This window comes from Salvelinus alpinus, chromosome 27 (assembly GCF_045679555.1).
Source record: "Salvelinus alpinus chromosome 27, SLU_Salpinus.1, whole genome shotgun sequence".
Classification (NCBI taxonomy): Eukaryota; Metazoa; Chordata; class Actinopteri; order Salmoniformes; family Salmonidae; genus Salvelinus; species Salvelinus alpinus.
Window position 1 is genome coordinate 42187551 of NC_092112.1, and position 18467 is coordinate 42206017.

An 18467-nucleotide genomic window follows, 5' to 3' on the forward strand; every position below is an offset into this window, starting at 1 on the left:
CTGATCGAACATCTCTGGAGAGACCTGAAAATAGCTGTGCATCAACGCTCCCCATCCAACCTGACAGAGCTTGAGAGGATCTGCAGAGAAGAATGGGAGAATCTCCCTATATATAAGTGTGCCAAACGTGTAGCGCCATACCCAAGAAGACTCAAGCCTGTAATCACTGCCAAAGGTGCTTCAACAAAGTACTAAGGAAAAGGTCTGAATACTTATGTTAATGTTATATTTCCATTTTTTTATATATACATTTGCTAACATTCCTAAAAAACAGTTTTTGCTTTGTCATTATGAGGTATTGTGTGTAGATTGATGAGGGGGGAAATAATTTTGTCAATTTTAGCTGTAACGTAACAAAATGTGGAAAAAGTCAAGTGGTCTGAATACTTTCCGAATGCACTGTATATGCCTCAATGCAAACATACAGTCTAATAAATTCACATTTTATATACTGTTTATTATCAAATTAATTCATTGTCATATTTATTTCTTAGTTATATAACAACATTTCAACCTTGTTTAGCATGATCTAGTCCAAATATGGCATTATTCCACTGTTTGTATCAGTTTCAATGGGGGCCTTTTACTTTGAATGCGAACAGGTTTTCACACAGGTGAACTGACCCACAAAATGGGTAACTGATTTTTTTTTATTGAATTCAAAATCTATTACATGTCCAATATCCCTGTTTCCCAACCTATGTCAATGGGAATGAGACTGAGTGTACCGATATGCTGGGATTGGCTTTTTTGAAATAAAAGAATGGCTGTCTGACCCACTTCCAAATGAAATCTAAACAGTCAACAAGAGAAGTAGTAGGCACGTTATAATGACTGCCACCAGAGAGACATTGCACAATTCTTCAAGCTCTTCTATAAAATTACAAAAAAATGTAAATCAAGAATGTGAAATATAATATGCTGAGCCTGGACTACAAAGGGAGTGTATTTCCTCCAGAATTTGAAACCGCTTTTTTATTTTACATAATAGTCACTACTTGCAAGCTTCTCATCAAGACCTCGACAATCTGAAAGGTTTTCAAAGGGAGATTTTTGGTCACTGAATTGAATTTTCAGGAAGAACAAAATGATATTTCAGTATTATCCCGACACAGTATTTCTGATTCAAAACAATACGTACGAAAAAATTTTTGATTGTGATCTTATAGGGACTGTATTATTCCTTTTGGGGTTTTTTGTTTTATTGTCCTCCCCTACAAAAGATGGGTCAGTCGACTCCCTCTGCCCGCGAGCTGTTTTTGTACACTCGGCTACAGAACAGTTTTGTGTCGCGCGGGCCTTAAATTAGTAGCTTTTCTACATTATTTTCAAAAGATGCTCGCTCACGGAATCAAAACAATAAAACGAAGAACAAGAATTCTCAAGAAACTCTTGCCTCTAATCAAACTTGGATAGAATTAAAATCAAGAAACTTCCACGTAGTTTGAAGGGTGTATTTGTGATTTTATTTCACTACTATCGCTCTCGAACGTTTACAAGACCAAGCTCGCGCCAGTCTGATGAATTCGCCGAACCAGGACGAAGATGATGTGCCCGTTAAAGACCCGGTGAAATACGGCGAGTTGGTCATATTGGGGTGAGTAACAGTAGGCTAGGCGGATAAATAGTAGTTGATCTCACTGGATCGAAACTGAGCTAATAGTCTTGGTAGCGCGATTCAGCTACTACTATTATGATCGCCTACTACGAAAAAAATTGAAAGGATGACGTGTGAGTCGATTGAGTTCGGGTTGGTTTTGTTCTACACAGACAAACGTTATCCTTTATTGCTATACAGAAAATGTAAGCTTATTTATATTTCGCAACAAATTTATTGTGAAGTTGCTCGAGAACGAGCGCAAGTATAGTAACGCTACAGTAACTTTGTAACACTGGGGACTGATTTGATACACTTACTTTGTAACAGCGCCCGAATATAATTGTTATAATAAGTAGTCTGCCACATCATCATAAACCCACACTGAAATCAGTAAGGAGGATGTAGGCTTTTTTCTTCAATAAAGATCTGAGTCGGTGTAAAATCAGCACTCGATTGCTCAGGCTGAAAATACCTATGATGTCATACTATTCTGGAGCTGTGATGATCGCAGAAAGTGGGACACTGGATGAAACCAAACCAACCGGTAAAACACAGCCTAGCATATCCCACCACAATTGATGTGTGTATTCTTAGCCTACTTTTGTGGTTCACTTAGGGAATTAATCAACAACCACACGCAGGCCTATTGGAGCATTCACAAATGGTGCCTGCATGTTGGCTAACATATTTTCCCCACACATACCAGACAGGATGTGCATAAGAGAGACAGACATTCAGCATTTCCACCTCTGCCCCAGTCTATAGTCCTGAGGATCTTTGGCTCAACTACTTTCCCATGCACTCTCTCATTCTCAAACTTCCGTTGTGCTTCAAGAGCATCCTGTATACAGGCCTGTGAATTCAGTGACTCCATGACACCACTCTTCCTCTCTCCACCCCTCTTGAACTAGACTACTGACCAATCCCAAATCAACCCCTAGCCCTGACTTGGGCACAGATATGAAAATATTGGATAGATATGAGCAATATAGTTATTATAGCTAGCCCACCTCTTGTCTGGATTTTCTTGGCATGTTGCATGTACCTCCAATGCTCTCAGACCTACACAAGCAACAATACATAAGGGTAGGGGCTAATGGTTTATCCACAGTCTTGTGTTAACACTCCCGGCTCTAAACACATTATGCTTCTCCCTACCAGAGACCGGGGTCCAATCCCTGCATCCTCCATTTTCACACTTGACTGTCTCCCCCTCTTGTTTCAGTACTGTCTCAATAACATGCAAAAAAATATGCAAGAAGAGTGGAATTCTGACTGACACCTCAAGTGTAGTAATAGTAATGTGTTAGCAGTATGGTCAAATCTCCACCTAGCCCTCGTGGCTATGCTGTCCATATGCTGCTGACCATCATGGGCATAGAGTCGGGCTGCACTTGAATACTGATTAGCCGCATTCTGCCCCCTGTAGCTAAAGGACATACAGTGGCAGAGACAAAACAGCCATGCGTGACACTACAAAGCACGCAGTCCTCTGCAGAAATGCTTTTAGTATCTCCCTCTTTCCTTTGTAATTATACTGTAATGATTTAGTCATTACATGAGATTTTGTTCACACACAGACCTAATGATGTTCTAGGAAATGCTGAATGTTCTTCCCAGTTCTCCAACTGCAGTATAACATTGAGGAGATCTTGAGAGAACCCTCTCCTCGTCGCTATCAGACGTGTATGTTTTGACTATAACTAGCCTATGTTAGCGTTGGTCTGGTAACCGAAAGGTTGCTGGATCGAATCCCAGAGCTGACGAGGTAAAAATCTTTTCGTTCTGCCCCTGAGCAAGGCAGTTAACCCACTGTTCCCCGGGCGCCGATGACGCGGATGTCGATTAAGGCGGCCTCATGCACCTCTCTGATTTAGAAGGGTTGGGTTAAATGCGGAAGACCCATTTCAGTTGAATGCATTCAGTTGTACAACTGACTAGGTATCCCCCTTTCCCTTTTATGCTGCGATGGCATGATTTGCCAGATCCAACTTAACCATCAAATGTTCTGCAGGCTCGGTCGGCCGGTATCTCAGTGCAGGGCATGTGATGTGGTGATTGTTCTGCAGTGAGTCCCTGTCTGCTATCTGTCATTCATTATCTTAGTTAAACTAGGCTGAGTGGGCTCTCTGGTTCTGTGTGCTAGCCAGGGCCCAGCCCGGCTCTGCAGCTCACCCCTGCCCTTCTCTCTCGCGCCCACTTCTCCTTCTCTACTTTCTATCTTTCTCTGTCTTACTCCTCCCCCAGTGCTGTTTGCTGACTCTCTGAGAGAAACAGTCCTTAATGGCACCTCTGCCCTCCACAAAAATAAGGCTGGTGTCAGGGGGCAGAGGAAGTGAATATTTCATACTGCGTACAGCTGTTGGGCGATGTCAACCTTTTTCCTATTGTGATTATGTACTCATAAAACATTGTGATTTTTGATGGTATCGCTCCCTATCGGCCCTTATTTTAATAGCGCCAAATCGCGGGCTACAACTGGATGAATCATGATGAAAGATAATGTTGCTGAAAGCCAGGGCAGAGGCTAAGTGCAGGCAAACTTTTGATAACATTCCTTTCTGGTGGAGATTCAGCATGGAACAGGTGTGTCTCGCGCACATGATGCAGCAAAGTGACTGTCAACTAATAAGGAACGAGTTGTCATACCGTAGTGAATTAGGTTATAACTCATGGGCTGGATAAGCAAGTCTACAGTCTTCAGAACTGGATAATAATTACGTTGCCTCATCCTCGTTCCATCTCTCATAAAGCTGTGATTGAGAATAGCCTATGCCTAGGCTTATAGACTCCAACATTTGTAGTTGTTCTTTTTGCAAGAAGAGACTTTAGGACAACACCTTCTTAGGCTATTAGAATATTAGGGAAAAAAGCTACTGTTTGTAATTTTAACTTGCCTTAAAGCTTTTATGATAGGGTTAGTAGGAGGACAGGTTTTTGACCTCGCATGGAGGGATTTTTCCACCCCGCATGGATCACTTCTTTCTTAATAAGCTTAAACTTGTCATTCAATTTTTCTACAGGCTATTGATAATGTTTGTTCTCTCTCATTATTAGTGCCCTGGCTACCATACGTTTGTAGGCTATTCAAAAACTTTTTGAGGTGGAACTCCGTTAGAATAATATATTGTTTGATCAGGAGAGAAACCATGCATGCATAAAACGATGAAAGCCCAAAGTCATATTCCATATCGAATGGAGAGACAAGGGAATATGGCCTACGTTTTTTGAAACCGCTAGACAAACAAATACTGAACAAAAATATAAACACAACATATCAGCTGTTGGTCCCATGTTTCATGAGCTGAAATAAAAGATACCAGAAATGTTCTATACTCACAAAAAAATGCTCATTTCTCTCAAATTTGTGCACAAATTTGTTTACATCCCTGTTAGTGAGCATTTCTCCTTTACCAAGATAATCTTGACAGGTGTGGCATATCAACAAGCTGATTAAACCTGATTAGGGCCTAATGAATTTATTTCAATTGACTGATTTCCTTCTATGTACTGTAACTCAGTAAAATCTTTGAAATTGTTGCATTTATATTTTTGATCGGTATAGTTAAGGAATGTCTGTTATATATATACACTGCTCAAAAAAATAAAGGGAACACTTAAACAACACAATGTAACTCCAAGTCAATCACACTTCTGTGAAATCAAACTGTCCACTTAGGAAGCAACACTGATTGACAATAAATGTCACATGCTGTTGTGCAAATGGAATAGACAAAAGGTGGAAATTATAGGCAATTAGCAAGACACCCCCAATAAAGGAGTGGTTCTGCAGGTGGTGACCACAGACCACTTCTCAGTTCCTATGCTTCCTGGCTGATGTTTTGGTCACTTTTGAATGCTGGCGGTGCTTTCACTCTAGTGGTAGCATGAGACGGAGTCTACAACCCACACAAGTGGCTCAGGTAGTGCAGCTCATCCAGGATGGCACATCAATGCGAGCTGTGGCAAGAAGGTTTGCTGTGTCTGTCAGCGTAGTGTCCAGAGCATGGAGGCGCTACCAGGAGACAGGCCAGTACATCAGGAGACGTGGAGGAGGCCGTAGGAGGGCAACAACCCAGCAGCAGGACCGTTACCTCTGCCTTTGTGCAAGGAGAAGCAGGTGGAGCACTGCCAGAGCCCTGCAAAATGACCTCCAGCAGGCCACAAATGTGCATGTGTCTGCTCAAACGGTTAGAAACAGACTCCATGAGGGTGGTATGAGGGGCCCGACGTCCACAGGTGGGGGTTGTGCTTACAGCCCAACACCGTGCAGGACGTTTGGCATTTGCCAGAGAACACCAAGATTGGCAAATTCGCCACTGGCGCCCTGTGCTCTTCACAGATGAAAGCAGGCTCACACTGAGCACATGAGCACATGTGACAGACGTGACAGAGTCTGGAGACGCCGTGGAGAACGTTCTGCTGCCTGCAACATCCTCCAGCATGACCGATTTGGCGGTGGGTCAGTCATGGTGTGGGGTGGCATTTCTTTGGGGGCCGCACAGCCCTCCATGTGCTCGCCAGAGGTAGCCTGACTGCCATTAGGTACCGAGATGAGATCCTCAGACCCCTTGTGAGACCATATGCTGGTGCGGTTGGTCCTAGGTTCCTCCTAATGCAAGACAATGCTAGACCTCATGTGGCTGGAGTGTGTCAGCAGTTCCTGCAAGAGGAAGGCATTGATGCTATGGACTGGCCCGCCCGTTCCCCAGACCTGAATCCAATTGAGCACATCTGGGACATCATGTCTCGCTCCATCCACCAACGCCACGTTGCACCACAGACTGTCCAGGAGTTGGCGGATGCTTTAGTCCAGGTCTGGGAGGAGATCCCTCAGGAGACCATCCGCCACCTCATCAGGAGCATGCCCAGGCGTTGTAGGGAGGTCATACAGGCACGTGGAGGCCACACACACTACTGAGCCTCATTTTGACTTGTTTTAAGGACATTACATCAAAGTTGGATCAGCCTGTAGTGTGGTTTTCCACTTTAATTTTGAGTGTGACTCCAAATCCAGACCTCCATGGGTTGATAAATTTGATTTCCATTGATCATTTTTGTGTGATTTTGTTGTCAGCACATTCAACTATGTAAAGAAAAAAGTATTTAATAAGAATATTTCATTCATTCAGATCTAGGATGTGTTATTTTAGTGTTCCCTTTATTTTTTTGAGCAGTGTATATATACATGCATCTGACAGAGTGTGAGAGAGCAAGAGAGAAACAATGTTTTCTGACTGGACATTTTGCGCTGCTTTGGTGGAATTCTCTAGTCTACATTCCTCTCTTGCGTTCTGTAGGCCTATATAACATAGGCTATAGCAAATGGAAAGAAATAGGCAGATTACTCGGAATGTCACACGTGTGCTACCCTGCCGTCCACTGGCCAACTCCATTCTTTACTGCGCAGCGCCAGTCAAGTTCAAATAGGCAAACCATCGCCTGTCACATCACGATGTCGTCACCATCGACCATGGCTGTCAGTCATTGTTGATAGACAATACTATTGTAATATCGCCAAACCCTACTGTGTTTATCCTGGCCAGTTCTGGTCCATCTGCTTCCCGCATCACATTGCATTTCGTCCCTCATCTCTTTCTGTATCCCTCTCTTCCTGACCTCTGCCCTGCTCTACTCCTGCTCTCTCTCCCTCATGTTTACACCCTTTCTCTCTGCCCTCTCTCTCTGTATTTCTCTGCCCTCTCTCCCTGCCCTGTCTCTTTCTTTCTGGTCTACCTCTCCTCTATGCCCTCTTTCACCTTACACCCCCCCCCCCCCTGCCTGTTCAGCTCTGTCCTGATGTGACACAGGGTCATTGTACAGGTAGCAGTGGGTTCCCTTCAGATCTCCTCTCCTTAGATCTCATGACCGGGCCTCACTACTGCACTCTGTTCCAACACTGTGGAAAGGGAAATATCTTGGCTTGTCTGGTCTAACATTGTGAAAGGGAAAGATCTTGGCTTAGGTCTGGTTTAGAACTGTGGAATGATGCTGATCGTCCAGGAAGAGCAGCTGCAGCTTGGCATAGAGAGGCATAGCTTTGTTAGAAGAGGAGAGGGGGAGGGCTGGGAGGAAGGGCTAGAGAGAGGAGAGGAATAATTTGATTTGAAAGCAGGGTTGATGTCCCCTCAAAGGGCTCTGTGTCCACTGGGCATCATCTGAATAATGTTTAATAGGTACCATGCCCAGCTGATTAGCTGAAAGCAGGCCTCATCGTGAACTCTTAGCGTGACAGTGGAGTGCAGCTCTACTCAGTTGCCCAGAAAGCTAGAGACGGGACAAGAAAGAGTTTAGGTTTGAACAATCAGCTGAGATGACCACACAGTTCCACTTAGGCTAACGCTTGCTCATTCTTTCTCTTTTTCTCTTCCGTGTCTCTTTTGGTGCTGACACACACACACACACACACACACACACACACACACACACACACACACACACACACACACACACACACACACACACACACACACACACACACACACACACACACACACACACACAGAGAGAGAGAAAAGTGCCCAGAGGAGAGGTTAAGAAGGAGTTGAACCTACAAGTATTCAGAGCACCATATTCATTCAACCATTGTTATTCAGGCATTTGCTGAATACAGTTTAATTGGTGTTTCAGTGTAAAGAGGGTTCGCCCAGTAAGCGCGCTATTCTGAGGTTTCAAGTGGCCTGTCAGTGAATCGGGCTCAAGTGGTACTTATCCGTATCTATGAGCGGGTAGTTGTACATTAGTTGTCTGTGAGGAATGAGTGGTGGAGGTGATATCCATTTATAAATGCTGGCCTGTTTCATTCTGTAGCAAAGTAGGCCCACAGAAACCAACACCGACGGGTGTAGGGATTTGCGATATCTCCAATGATCAAATGAGGTGAATAGGCTACATGGCGTATTCTTTATTTATTTATTTATTTTGTTATTTAAAGCAGGCAGACCGGCATCGAGGAATTCAGTTACTGTTCGATTGAACGAATGGGCAAAATTAGTGACCTAAGTGACTTTGAGCATGGTATAATCGTCGGTGGTTCCAGTATGTCAGAAACGGCCTCCTGGGCTTTTCACGCACGACATTGTCTAGGATTTACCGAGAATGGTGCGATAAACAAAACATCCAGTCAGTGGCAGTCCTGTGGACGAAAACTGTTTGTTTATTAGAGGTCGAAGGAGAATGGCAAGCCAAAAACAGGCAAATAACGGCACAGTACAACAGTGGTGTGCAGAATGTCATCTCGGAATGTACAACTGATCAGTCCTTGTCACAGATGGGCTATTGCAGCAGAGGATCACTCCTATCAGCTAAAAACAAAAAGAAGCGGCTCCAGTGGGCACACAATCACCAACTCTGGACAATTGAGGAGTGGAAAAACATTGCCTGGTCCGACGAATCCCGGTTCCTGTTGCGTCATGCTGATGGCTGAGTCAGGATTTGGCGTGAGCAGCATGAGTCCATGGCCCCAACCTGCCTGGTGTCAACAGTACAGGCTGGTGGCAGTGGTGTAATGGTGTGGGAATGTTTTCCTGGCGCGTGTTAGGGCCCTTGATACCAATTGAGGAAGGTTTCCATGCCCTGAAGAATTCAGGCTGTTCTGGAGGCAAAGGGGTGGGGTTTGACCAAGTACTAGATGGGTGTAGCAAATAAACTGACCACAGTGTATATTCCCGTTGTACCTGTGGGCTGCCACTCAGTTCTTTTTATTTCATTAAAAAAAAATACATAGATCCAAAGGAATGATCATATTACTTAGTTTAGTAACAAAACATTTAGCATGTAATTTATTTCATGTATAATCTCTGTATGTGTTTGCGTTCTCTAGGTACAATGGCTCTCTGCCCAGTGGAGACCGGGCGAGGAGGAAGAGCCGCTTCGCTCTGTACCGGAGGACCAAGGCCAACGGTGTCAAACCCAGCACTGTTCACATCCTCAACACACCACACGACAGCAAGGTGTGTGTGTGTGCGTGAGAATGTGATGTTACCGTAGTCTTCCTATAGTGGGAAATGCTGTCCTCATGGTAGGCCTACAGTAACGGAGTGTGTGTGAGAGGATATCGCAGCAATATGAGGATGTAGAGGTCTACCCTAAACTCTCCTCTCCTGTGGTGGTGTTGTGATTGCAGGCAGTCCACAGCAGGGGGCAGCACAGCATCTCCTTCACTCTGTCCCGCAACCAGACTGTGGTGGTGGAGTACTGCCACGACAACGACACTGACATGTTTCAGGTAAACACCACAGCAATGCTTTTTTTCTTTCGGCTAAACACGAAAATAATGCCTGCCTGCTTATCTAGGTACTAGGTAATACTGAGTTTTTTGTCTTCCAAAAACAGGAAGAGCAGAAAGAGGATAGCGACTGTACACCCAGGTGTTGCTACCACTTTTTCCCTTTTAGGAAGCTTTTGCTGTGTGTATACACCCTCCTCCAGAGTTTGTGTATCGGATGCTTTATTTTGGCTCACATGCTGGGAAAACTCTCCACCACATATGGGCTTGGCGTGTAATACGTGTGTGTGTGACACACTGAAATAAATAATAATTAAATCAGCCAATCCGACACCAAACCCCTACTGTATTGTATGTAGAACCACACCAGCAACCTTCCACAACAGCAGGGGAACGGGATGAATATCCAATCAGTTCTGAAGTAGATGTCTGGTGGCCAGTTTAGCACAGGACCCCGGATACATTCAAAGCACGGAGAGCGTTGTAGAACTATGAAATGTATCTTAAGTGGGTTATCACAGGTGGTTCATTTACCGTGAGTAACTGCACACAGTCTGAAATGAAATGTAGCCAGATGTTATTGCTATTTTTGTGTGAATAATGATACAACCGTGGCAAGTAATAAGCACAGCAGGATCCCTCAAGTCCTGGCCTAATTAACAAGCTAAAGAAAAGCTCAAATCATCACAATTACATCTATCAATAAAACCAGAATCATGGCCTGACATAAATATTACTTTAAGTGGAGCAAAGGACCTTTAAAATTACTTTCCCATCGAACCCTGTTCTGAACACAAGACAGATCCCATGTAATGTTTGTCTCTCTCGCTCGTTTCCCCTGCAGATTGGGCGCTCCACAGAGTGTCCAATAGACTTTGTCGTGATGGACACATCAGGAGAGGGGAAGGAGTGCGAGGACCCCTCGGTGGCCCCCAGCACCATCTCCCGCTTCGCCTGCAGGGTGGTGTGTGAACGCAACCCCCCCTACACCGCACGCATCTACGCCGCTGGCTTTGACTCCTCCAAAAACATCTTTCTAGGGGTGAGTGTGTAGCACGGGCTCGGTAGAGAGCTCTAAATGGATGTCAGTTGAAAACGAGTTGGAGAAGTCACACTTCATTAGGCACAAACAGAAGACAACAGTGTGTCCTTATAGGACATGTTCAGGTAGTACCCACCTACGTTTTCTCCCATTGGGTGGCTACTAAACACAACCCATCCTAGACGCGAGTAACCAAGCTTCGGTTCTTTCTCGGTTTTCTTATTCATCTTCTTCATCACCTCCTCCTCTTCCAGGAGAAAGCCACTAAGTGGAAGAACCCGGACGGCCACATGGATGGCTTGACCACCAACGGGGTGCTGGTGATGCACCCTGAGGGCTTCCCTGAGGACAACAGACAGGGCCTGTGGAGGGAGATTTCTGTTTGTGGGGACGTCTACGCCCTCCGAGAGACACGCTCTGGACCCAGCCGAGGCAAACTGGTCAGTACCGTAGGCTACAAGAGGCACAACCAGGGCACCCTATTCCCTATGGGCCCTTGTCAAAAGTAGTGCTATATAGGGAATAGACACCTGTATGTATTTGTGAACGTATAATTTTCTCTGATTTTGTTCTTTGTGTGCATATGTACTTGTGTGTATCAGTAGTAGTCTGATGTCCTCCCTGTGTGTGTGTCTCCTGGCCTGTAGGCGGAGGGAGAGAGCAGTGCCCTGCGGGATGGTTCTCTGGTGGACCTGTGTGGAGCCACTCTGCTGTGGCGTACTGGAGAGGGCCTGCTCCACGCTCCCACCCTCCGCCACCTGGAGGCACTGCGACAGGAGCTCAACGCTGCCCGGCCACAGTGTCCTGTAGGCCTCAGTACCCTGGCATTCCCCAGCATGCCACGCAGCCACAGGTGGGTAGCTACTACACAGTGACACATAAGGAGCTACAACACAAGGAGGTAGTATACGTGAGTTGCCCCTAACTACTTGGACAGTGGTCGGGGCAAATTCAACCTTGAGAACTACACAAACATGCCTTGATTACAACTACGTTTTTATCCCTTGTAGTCTATTTAAAAACTATTTTACAATACAACTACTACCAACAAAATAAATGGTGCTTTGAGTTTGAGGAAAATCGTAAAACCTAGTAGTTTTCCTTTTCTCCCCAGTCTGGAGGAGCGCCAGCCCTGGGTTTACCTCACCTGCGGACACGTGCACGGCCGCCACGACTGGGGCCAGCGCCCCGAGCGCCGGGAGGCGGGAGGAGGAGAGGGGGAAGGAGGGATCTCCACAGTCCGCCGGGAGTGCCCTCTATGCAGGAGCGTGGGGCCCTACGTGCCCCTGTGGCTGGGGTGTGAGCCCGCCGTGTACGTGGATGCTGGAGCGCCTACGTACGCGTTTGTACCCTGCGGCCACGTGTGTTCAGAGAGGACAGCCAAGTACTGGGCGGATACCCCGCTGCCCCATGGGACCCACGCCTTCCGGCCCACCTGTCCCTTCTGCTCTGCCCCTCTCAGCAGCACCCCACAGGGCTGGACACGCCTCATCTTCCAGGGCCCCATCGACTAGCCATGCCCCCACGGATGCATTCCACAACTACTACGCAACAGTGGAACCAACAGTCACTAAACCAAAGGCCCAATCCTAACTTGAGATAATAGTGTATAACTAATATAAATATTTCTCCAATTTACACTACATCCATGGTGATGTTAGACAAGTGTGTGTACCTCAAACATTTGTGTAATAATGTGTTAATGTCATTTTAGGATCTGTGCTGTAGTTTGCATTAGGCACATTTCTCTCAAGGTAAGATTTGGCCGTAACAGAATCTCCCTTCAAAAGCAATAAGAACACCACTATAGCGAAGCATAGTTTTTAGATGAGCTAGTTTTTTGGCTAGTCATCCATGTCTCCAATTCTGTCTCTCTTCAGACATGGCTGAATGTTGTCTGCAGCTCAAGGGCTAAACCTGAGGTGTGTTGAAGTCACTGGATGTTCATGATTGCTGGTTTCCTGACAAATTCCTCTCAGCCCAATTTTGAACCAATAATGTAATGTTACTTCAGTGTTTGAGTGAATATTCCCTTTGACAAATATGAATTATCCGGAAAACAGAACATTGTAATATTTTGAGAAGCGGTTAAGTGATATTGGTGAACATAATGCAGTTTGACCACACCTCAGGTTTGTGACCAAACAAACAGACAGACAGGGTCCGTGTCATGAGACATAGCAGAAAGGTCAGAAAGCGTGACATAAAGTAACCTCATAAGACATTTTTTTTTCAATGAAAATATAACTATTTTATTAAAATGGGGGGTGTTTGGGGTGGGATTTCATTTAGATGTTGAGTGTTATTAAGATACAACTATTTTTCTATCTTGAGTATTTAGTTAAATGTGATTTCTCAATGTACGCGTTTTCTGTAAGTGTATGACTTATGTGTGTTCGATGAAACGAGGAGAGTGAGAAAATTGCCAACACTGTGTCACACACGTTACACGACCATAAACAATTGGCCAGACAATGAATGTAGCCAAATACTCAGGCTATACTAGCTTAGCCTGCCCAGGTGCTTGTATTGAATTGCTCTATATTATGCTACTACTATTTCTTTTATCTGAACGTTGTGATATACAGTACCAGTCGAAAGTTTGGACACATCTACTCATTCAAGGGTTTTTCTTAATATTTTACTATTTTCTACATAGTAGAATAATAGTGAAGACATCAAAACTATAAAATAACACATATGGAGTCATGTAGTAACCAAAAAAAGTGTTAAACAAATCAAAATGTATTATATATAGATTCTTCAAGGTAGCCACCCTTTGCCTTGATGATAGCTTTGCCCACCCTTGGCATTGTCTCAACCAGCTTCACCTGGAATGCTTTTCCAACAGTCTTGAAGGAGTTCCCACATGCTGAGCACTTGTTGGCTGCTTTTCCTTCACTCTGCGGTCCAACTCATCCCAAACCATCTCAATTGGGTTGAGGTCAGGTCATCTGATGCAGCACTCCATCACTCTCCTTCTTGGTCAAATAGTCCTTACACAGCCTGGAGGTGTGTTGGGTCGTTGTCCTGTTGAAAAACAAATGATAGTCCCACAAAGCGTAAACCAGGTGGGATGGCGTATTGCTGCAGAATGCTGTGGTAGCCATGCTGGTTAAGTGTCACCAGCAAAGCACCCCCACACCACCTCCTCCGTGCTTCACGGTGGGAACCACACATGGAGATCATCCGTTCACCTACTCTGCGTTGAGATGTTTGGTTGGAACCAAACATCTCAAATTTGGACTCATCAAACCGAAGGACAAATTTCAACCGGTCTAATATCCATTGCTCGTGTTTCATTGCCCAAGCAGGTCTCTTCTTCTTATTGGTGTCCTTTAAATTTTTTACATTTAAGTTATTTAGCAGACGTTCTTATCCAGCAAATCTCAAATTTGGACCAAAAGACAAATTTCCACCGGTCTAATGTTCATTGCTCATGTTTCTTGGCCAAAGCAAGTCTCTTCTTCTTATTGTTGTCCTTTAGTAGTGGTTTCTTTGCAGCAATTTGACCATGAAGGCCTGATTCACACAGTCTCATCTGAACAGTTGATGTTGAGATGTGTCTGTTACTTGAAATCTAGGAAGTATTTATTTGGGCTGCAATTTCTGAGGCTGGTAACTCTAATGATCTTATCCCCTGCAGCAAAAGTAACTCTGGCATTCCAGGTGACTACCTCTTGAAGCTGGTTGAGAGAATGCCAAGCGTGTGCAAAGCTGTCATCAAGGCAAAGGGTGGCTACTTTGAAGAATCTCAAATATAAAATATATGTTGATTTGTTTAACACTTTTTTGGTTACTACATGATTCCATATGTGTTATTTCATAGTTTTGACGCCTTCACTATGTAGAAAATAGTAACAAGTCCAATTGTTACAGGAAGATGAACACGTTACACCCACACATGTAACATAAACATACACTCACGTCTTGCACTGTCGATTGCCAAACCTTGCATTTGTGCTTAATGGTGCACAGTGTGGCATGTTAATTATACAGCCCTAAATGCCTCAAATGAAAAGAAATGTCAGCAAAATGAGCAGTCCAACACAAATCTACAATTTAAACATGTTATTTTACATATAAGATATATACACGCCTACTCAAGCTTCTACTCAGGGGCCAGAGAGAGCAATATTTCTTATTCTGGAGGGTGCAACATTACAGAACGTTCAGATAGAAATGTTTGGAGTAGAACTGAGAATGTCTCTATTTTACATTTCTATGCCCCAGATGCATTAACTACTTCAGGTTTACAGCCATTAGGCCTCTACACAGTGCCATGCTGTATTTCATATAATGGGTAATGTTACCAATGGGTAAATATAAAACCACTTCAGGCGGTCTTCCAAGTCCCCAGTTCAGTTAGAGCAACCTTCTCTTCCTCAGTACCGGTGTTTTCACCAAACCAATTGTCTATTAGCTCAGGTTTAGAATACCCAGAGTTTGCCCCGAGGGTAGCACAGGACACTGAGCTACAGTAAGCTAGTAGTAATAGATTTTAGATGGTCATTCATTTCATGGCCGCATTTAAGGAGTTGCATCGTTACAGAACATTCGGATAAGAATGTTTTTTTAGAACCAACATGATTTTCTCTCATGGAGAATATTGAGTCATGTCAGCTCTAAAGTCAATTTCTATCTGAACCATTCTGTAACATTGTTACCTCTTAATAGGCCTCACCCAGCTAGCACATAACGTTCTGTGAACCATATGTTTCTGAGCGCGTGGTTGTCCTATTGTTATTTTGCATGCAACCTCCTGGGAATGGTGCAGGATAGTTGCTTGGCTTTGGAACATTCTCAGCACATTTAAGGAACTTGACAAAAAAAACTTTGTTAAAGTAATGAAATGGCAAGAAAATAAACTGTTTCCCAATTGTTCAAATATGTTTACATGTAATTTCAATTTTGGTAATGCTCTAGGAATATTCTACAACTTTTTTGACATTGAGCATGTTCTCAAATAGTTCAGAGAACGTTAAGAAACAACGTTCTTCTGTGGGAAATGTGGTGCTTCAGCATAACATTTCCTAATGATTCTATTAAGGCATGTTCTCAAATTGTTCCAAGAATGAACTTTCCATAAAAAACTAAAAACTTTTAGCATGTGAGGCTAAAACATTTACATTCTCTTTTCAGCATCAACAAAACTCTTATCCTCTATCTTGTTAGTGTGTTCAGGTGTGTTGGTTTGCGCCCACTAATTGGCCACACCTGATCATAATGAGTGCTTGTTTCCTTTTAAAATGGGGTCTGTTTGAATAGACTAAAACGAAAAGCTTTGTATGCGTAAAAAACATGGCATGTTAGCTCCATCCTGGTGGCGCAGTGGACTAATTCCATGGATACACAACAGAAAATGATAGGTTTGAATCTCACTGATGTTGTGTCACAACAAAAAGTTTCCATGATTAAGCCTACGGACCCCCATTTCCATGTGTCCTAGCTGTGCTTGAAGTTCCAAAAAAGTTTGCCCAAAAATAAGCTAGCATTGTTATTAAAAGTCTTACTGAAACGTTCAGTGAAGTTATTTAAAAACCTCCAAATAATCGTCGGAGCGTTAATAAAACCACCCAGGAAAACTTTCAAGGAACCAGAGTAAAATGTTCTCGGGTCCTCCTAGGCAACCTAAAGATAAATGTTCCCATAACAGGCAAAATGTTCACTTCTGTTCTCAGAAAATTACATTTTTTTTCTCAGTTTTACCAGTCAGGAAATGTATGGCTTCGTTTCCACAACCAATGTATAACCAAGAAACTTTGTTCGCCAACACTTCCAAGGAACCACAATGTGCTAGCTGGACAGTACCTTTCAGTATTCCCCAAATCCTCAGTACCTCAGGCCAGATTAGCTCAGAGCAGGTCTGAGATCAGTTTGACGACGCACTCCTCCATATACGGTTAGTGGTACAGTTGCCAGGTCCCTCGTGTTGGGGTGGAACTAGTCAGGTTCAAACACAGTATAGGGTTTTTTGAAACATTTCTGTTACCTACCCCATTACGACAGCCAAAATCCCCACTTGTCCAGTCCATGGGAGATCCTGCTATTGGACATGCCAATTCTAAAATGTATTATGATATAGCAGGTGAAATGAAATTGTTTGGCTCATTTAGTTTTTTATATACTTTGTTGTTTTGAACCTTTTATCTGTTTTGTTTTTATCCTGTAATTTATTCTCCCATTGAGTCGGTAGAAGTTGCCCCTAACCACTGATTCAGAGTCAGAATGGTTTCATTCCGTCTAATGGTTAAGGTTAGAATTGGGTGAGTGTAATCTGATCCTACTATAGATCTGTGGTTAAGAGGAACTTCTACTTAAACCATTCTTTTATCCGGTTGACCCCCACATCACAGCTGACCTCTGACTTGTAAAGGTACTGATAACCTCACAGCTATCACATTCCTCTGGAGCGACCAAAACGCTAAACGCTGATTGTTTCTCACCTTTCTGTAATCCTGGGGTGCACAGACAATCACTGTACACACATCAATAAACCTGTTTTAAAACTAGCCTCTTTGTCTGTTCACTGGCTGGAAGGGGATGGGATGAAGGTTTGGAAATAGCTGTTTTCCACTACTTTTCATTTGATTTATTTAGCACATTTGAAAAGCATTCTTTGTTTTAGTATCTTCTCACATGGGGAGGAGCGAGACTGTCTTTATTTTAATATTTTTTTTATTGAATATTAAAACATACTATTTACTTTTAGTGAAGCCGCTCAACTTTTATTTACATTACATTGTCATCTAACAGACTCCCATTCAGAGCGACCCAAAGAAGCAACCAGGCCCAACCAAGCTCCCAATCGCCAGGCCACCAGCTCTCCAAGACCCCCCCCCCCCCACCCACACACACACAGTTCCCCGAGAGCTGTCCCTCAACCATCCAAGAACCCCCCCCGAGAAAAAATTTGAATAAAATAATTCCATTCCACACCCCGAAGTGCCACCCCCCAAGCCCACTTGCCTCAATGCATCAACAACCAACAAAATGAACAAAAGAGAAAAAGAATGCAAAAACAAAAGACATCAAGGACAACAAAAAATTATAACAGCAAGGCCTGTGCCTTTCAATGTGAGTGTGTGTATATGCATGTGTACACGTAAAAACACATGCACGGCATCAGCCTAAGGCAAACAGGCATTAGATGTAACAACGTTGCCCATCAGTGTCATTCCAACTAACATTTTCTTTTTTTTTTACTTTCTTTTTTACTTTTATATTTGACCGTCATTCTATCCCCCGCCTAGCAACTCGTCCCACTCATCCCACTTGTCTCCAATTCCACATCCCAGATGTGCATCCAAGATGGCGTAGCAGTGTAGACGTGTATTTTTTAGTGCTCTCGTGCACATTGTATTTTTTCGTACTTCTTGTATATATTTATTATTATTTTTTCTATCTCTTTTCGATTTTCAATTCGATTATACCTTCCGGTAACCTACCTCACCCAATGTGGTACGGAATCGCTATCATTTTTTATCTTTGGAACACATCCACGAACCCCCAGTAGCTAACCAGCTACAAGCTACCAGCTACAAGCTACTTAGCCATTTTTAACCGATGCTAGCAGCTTTTACCGTTGGAACTGTGGA

At 43.7% G+C, this 18467-nt stretch overlaps 1 protein-coding gene across 2 annotated transcripts; it reads left to right on the plus strand.

Annotated features, from left to right (window-relative positions):
• Positions 1 to 1022: 1022 nt before the first annotated feature.
• LOC139556588 (E3 ubiquitin-protein ligase pellino homolog 2-like) lies at positions 1023 to 17381 on the plus strand. Of its 2 annotated transcripts, none has more exons than XM_071370721.1 (7): positions 1023 to 1597; positions 9423 to 9552; positions 9726 to 9827; positions 10672 to 10869; positions 11124 to 11309; positions 11517 to 11722; positions 11966 to 17381. In XM_071370721.1, the coding sequence occupies exons 1-7, from the start codon at positions 1521 to 1523 to the stop codon at positions 12381 to 12383; spliced, it is 1317 nt and encodes a 438-aa protein (XP_071226822.1). In that variant the 5' UTR covers positions 1023 to 1520; the 3' UTR covers positions 12384 to 17381. The 2 variants fall into 2 exon arrangements, with proteins under 2 accessions (XP_071226822.1, XP_071226823.1); XM_071370722.1 differs by having other exon boundaries at positions 1027 to 1597; positions 11984 to 17381.
• Positions 17382 to 18467: the final 1086 nt, after the last annotated feature.

Excerpts from the sequence above, each read along its gene's own strand:
- LOC139556588 (XM_071370721.1), top strand. The coding sequence starts at position 1,521 with ATGAATTCGCCGAACCAGGACGAAGATGATGTGCCCGTTAAAGACCCG. Across the intron at positions 10,870-11,123 it reads CCAAAAACATCTTTCTAGGG|GAGAAAGCCACTAAGTGGAA; the intron begins GTGAGTGTGTAG and ends CTCCTCTTCCAG. Across the intron at positions 11,310-11,516 it reads GACCCAGCCGAGGCAAACTG|GCGGAGGGAGAGAGCAGTGC; the intron begins GTCAGTACCGTA and ends CCTGGCCTGTAG.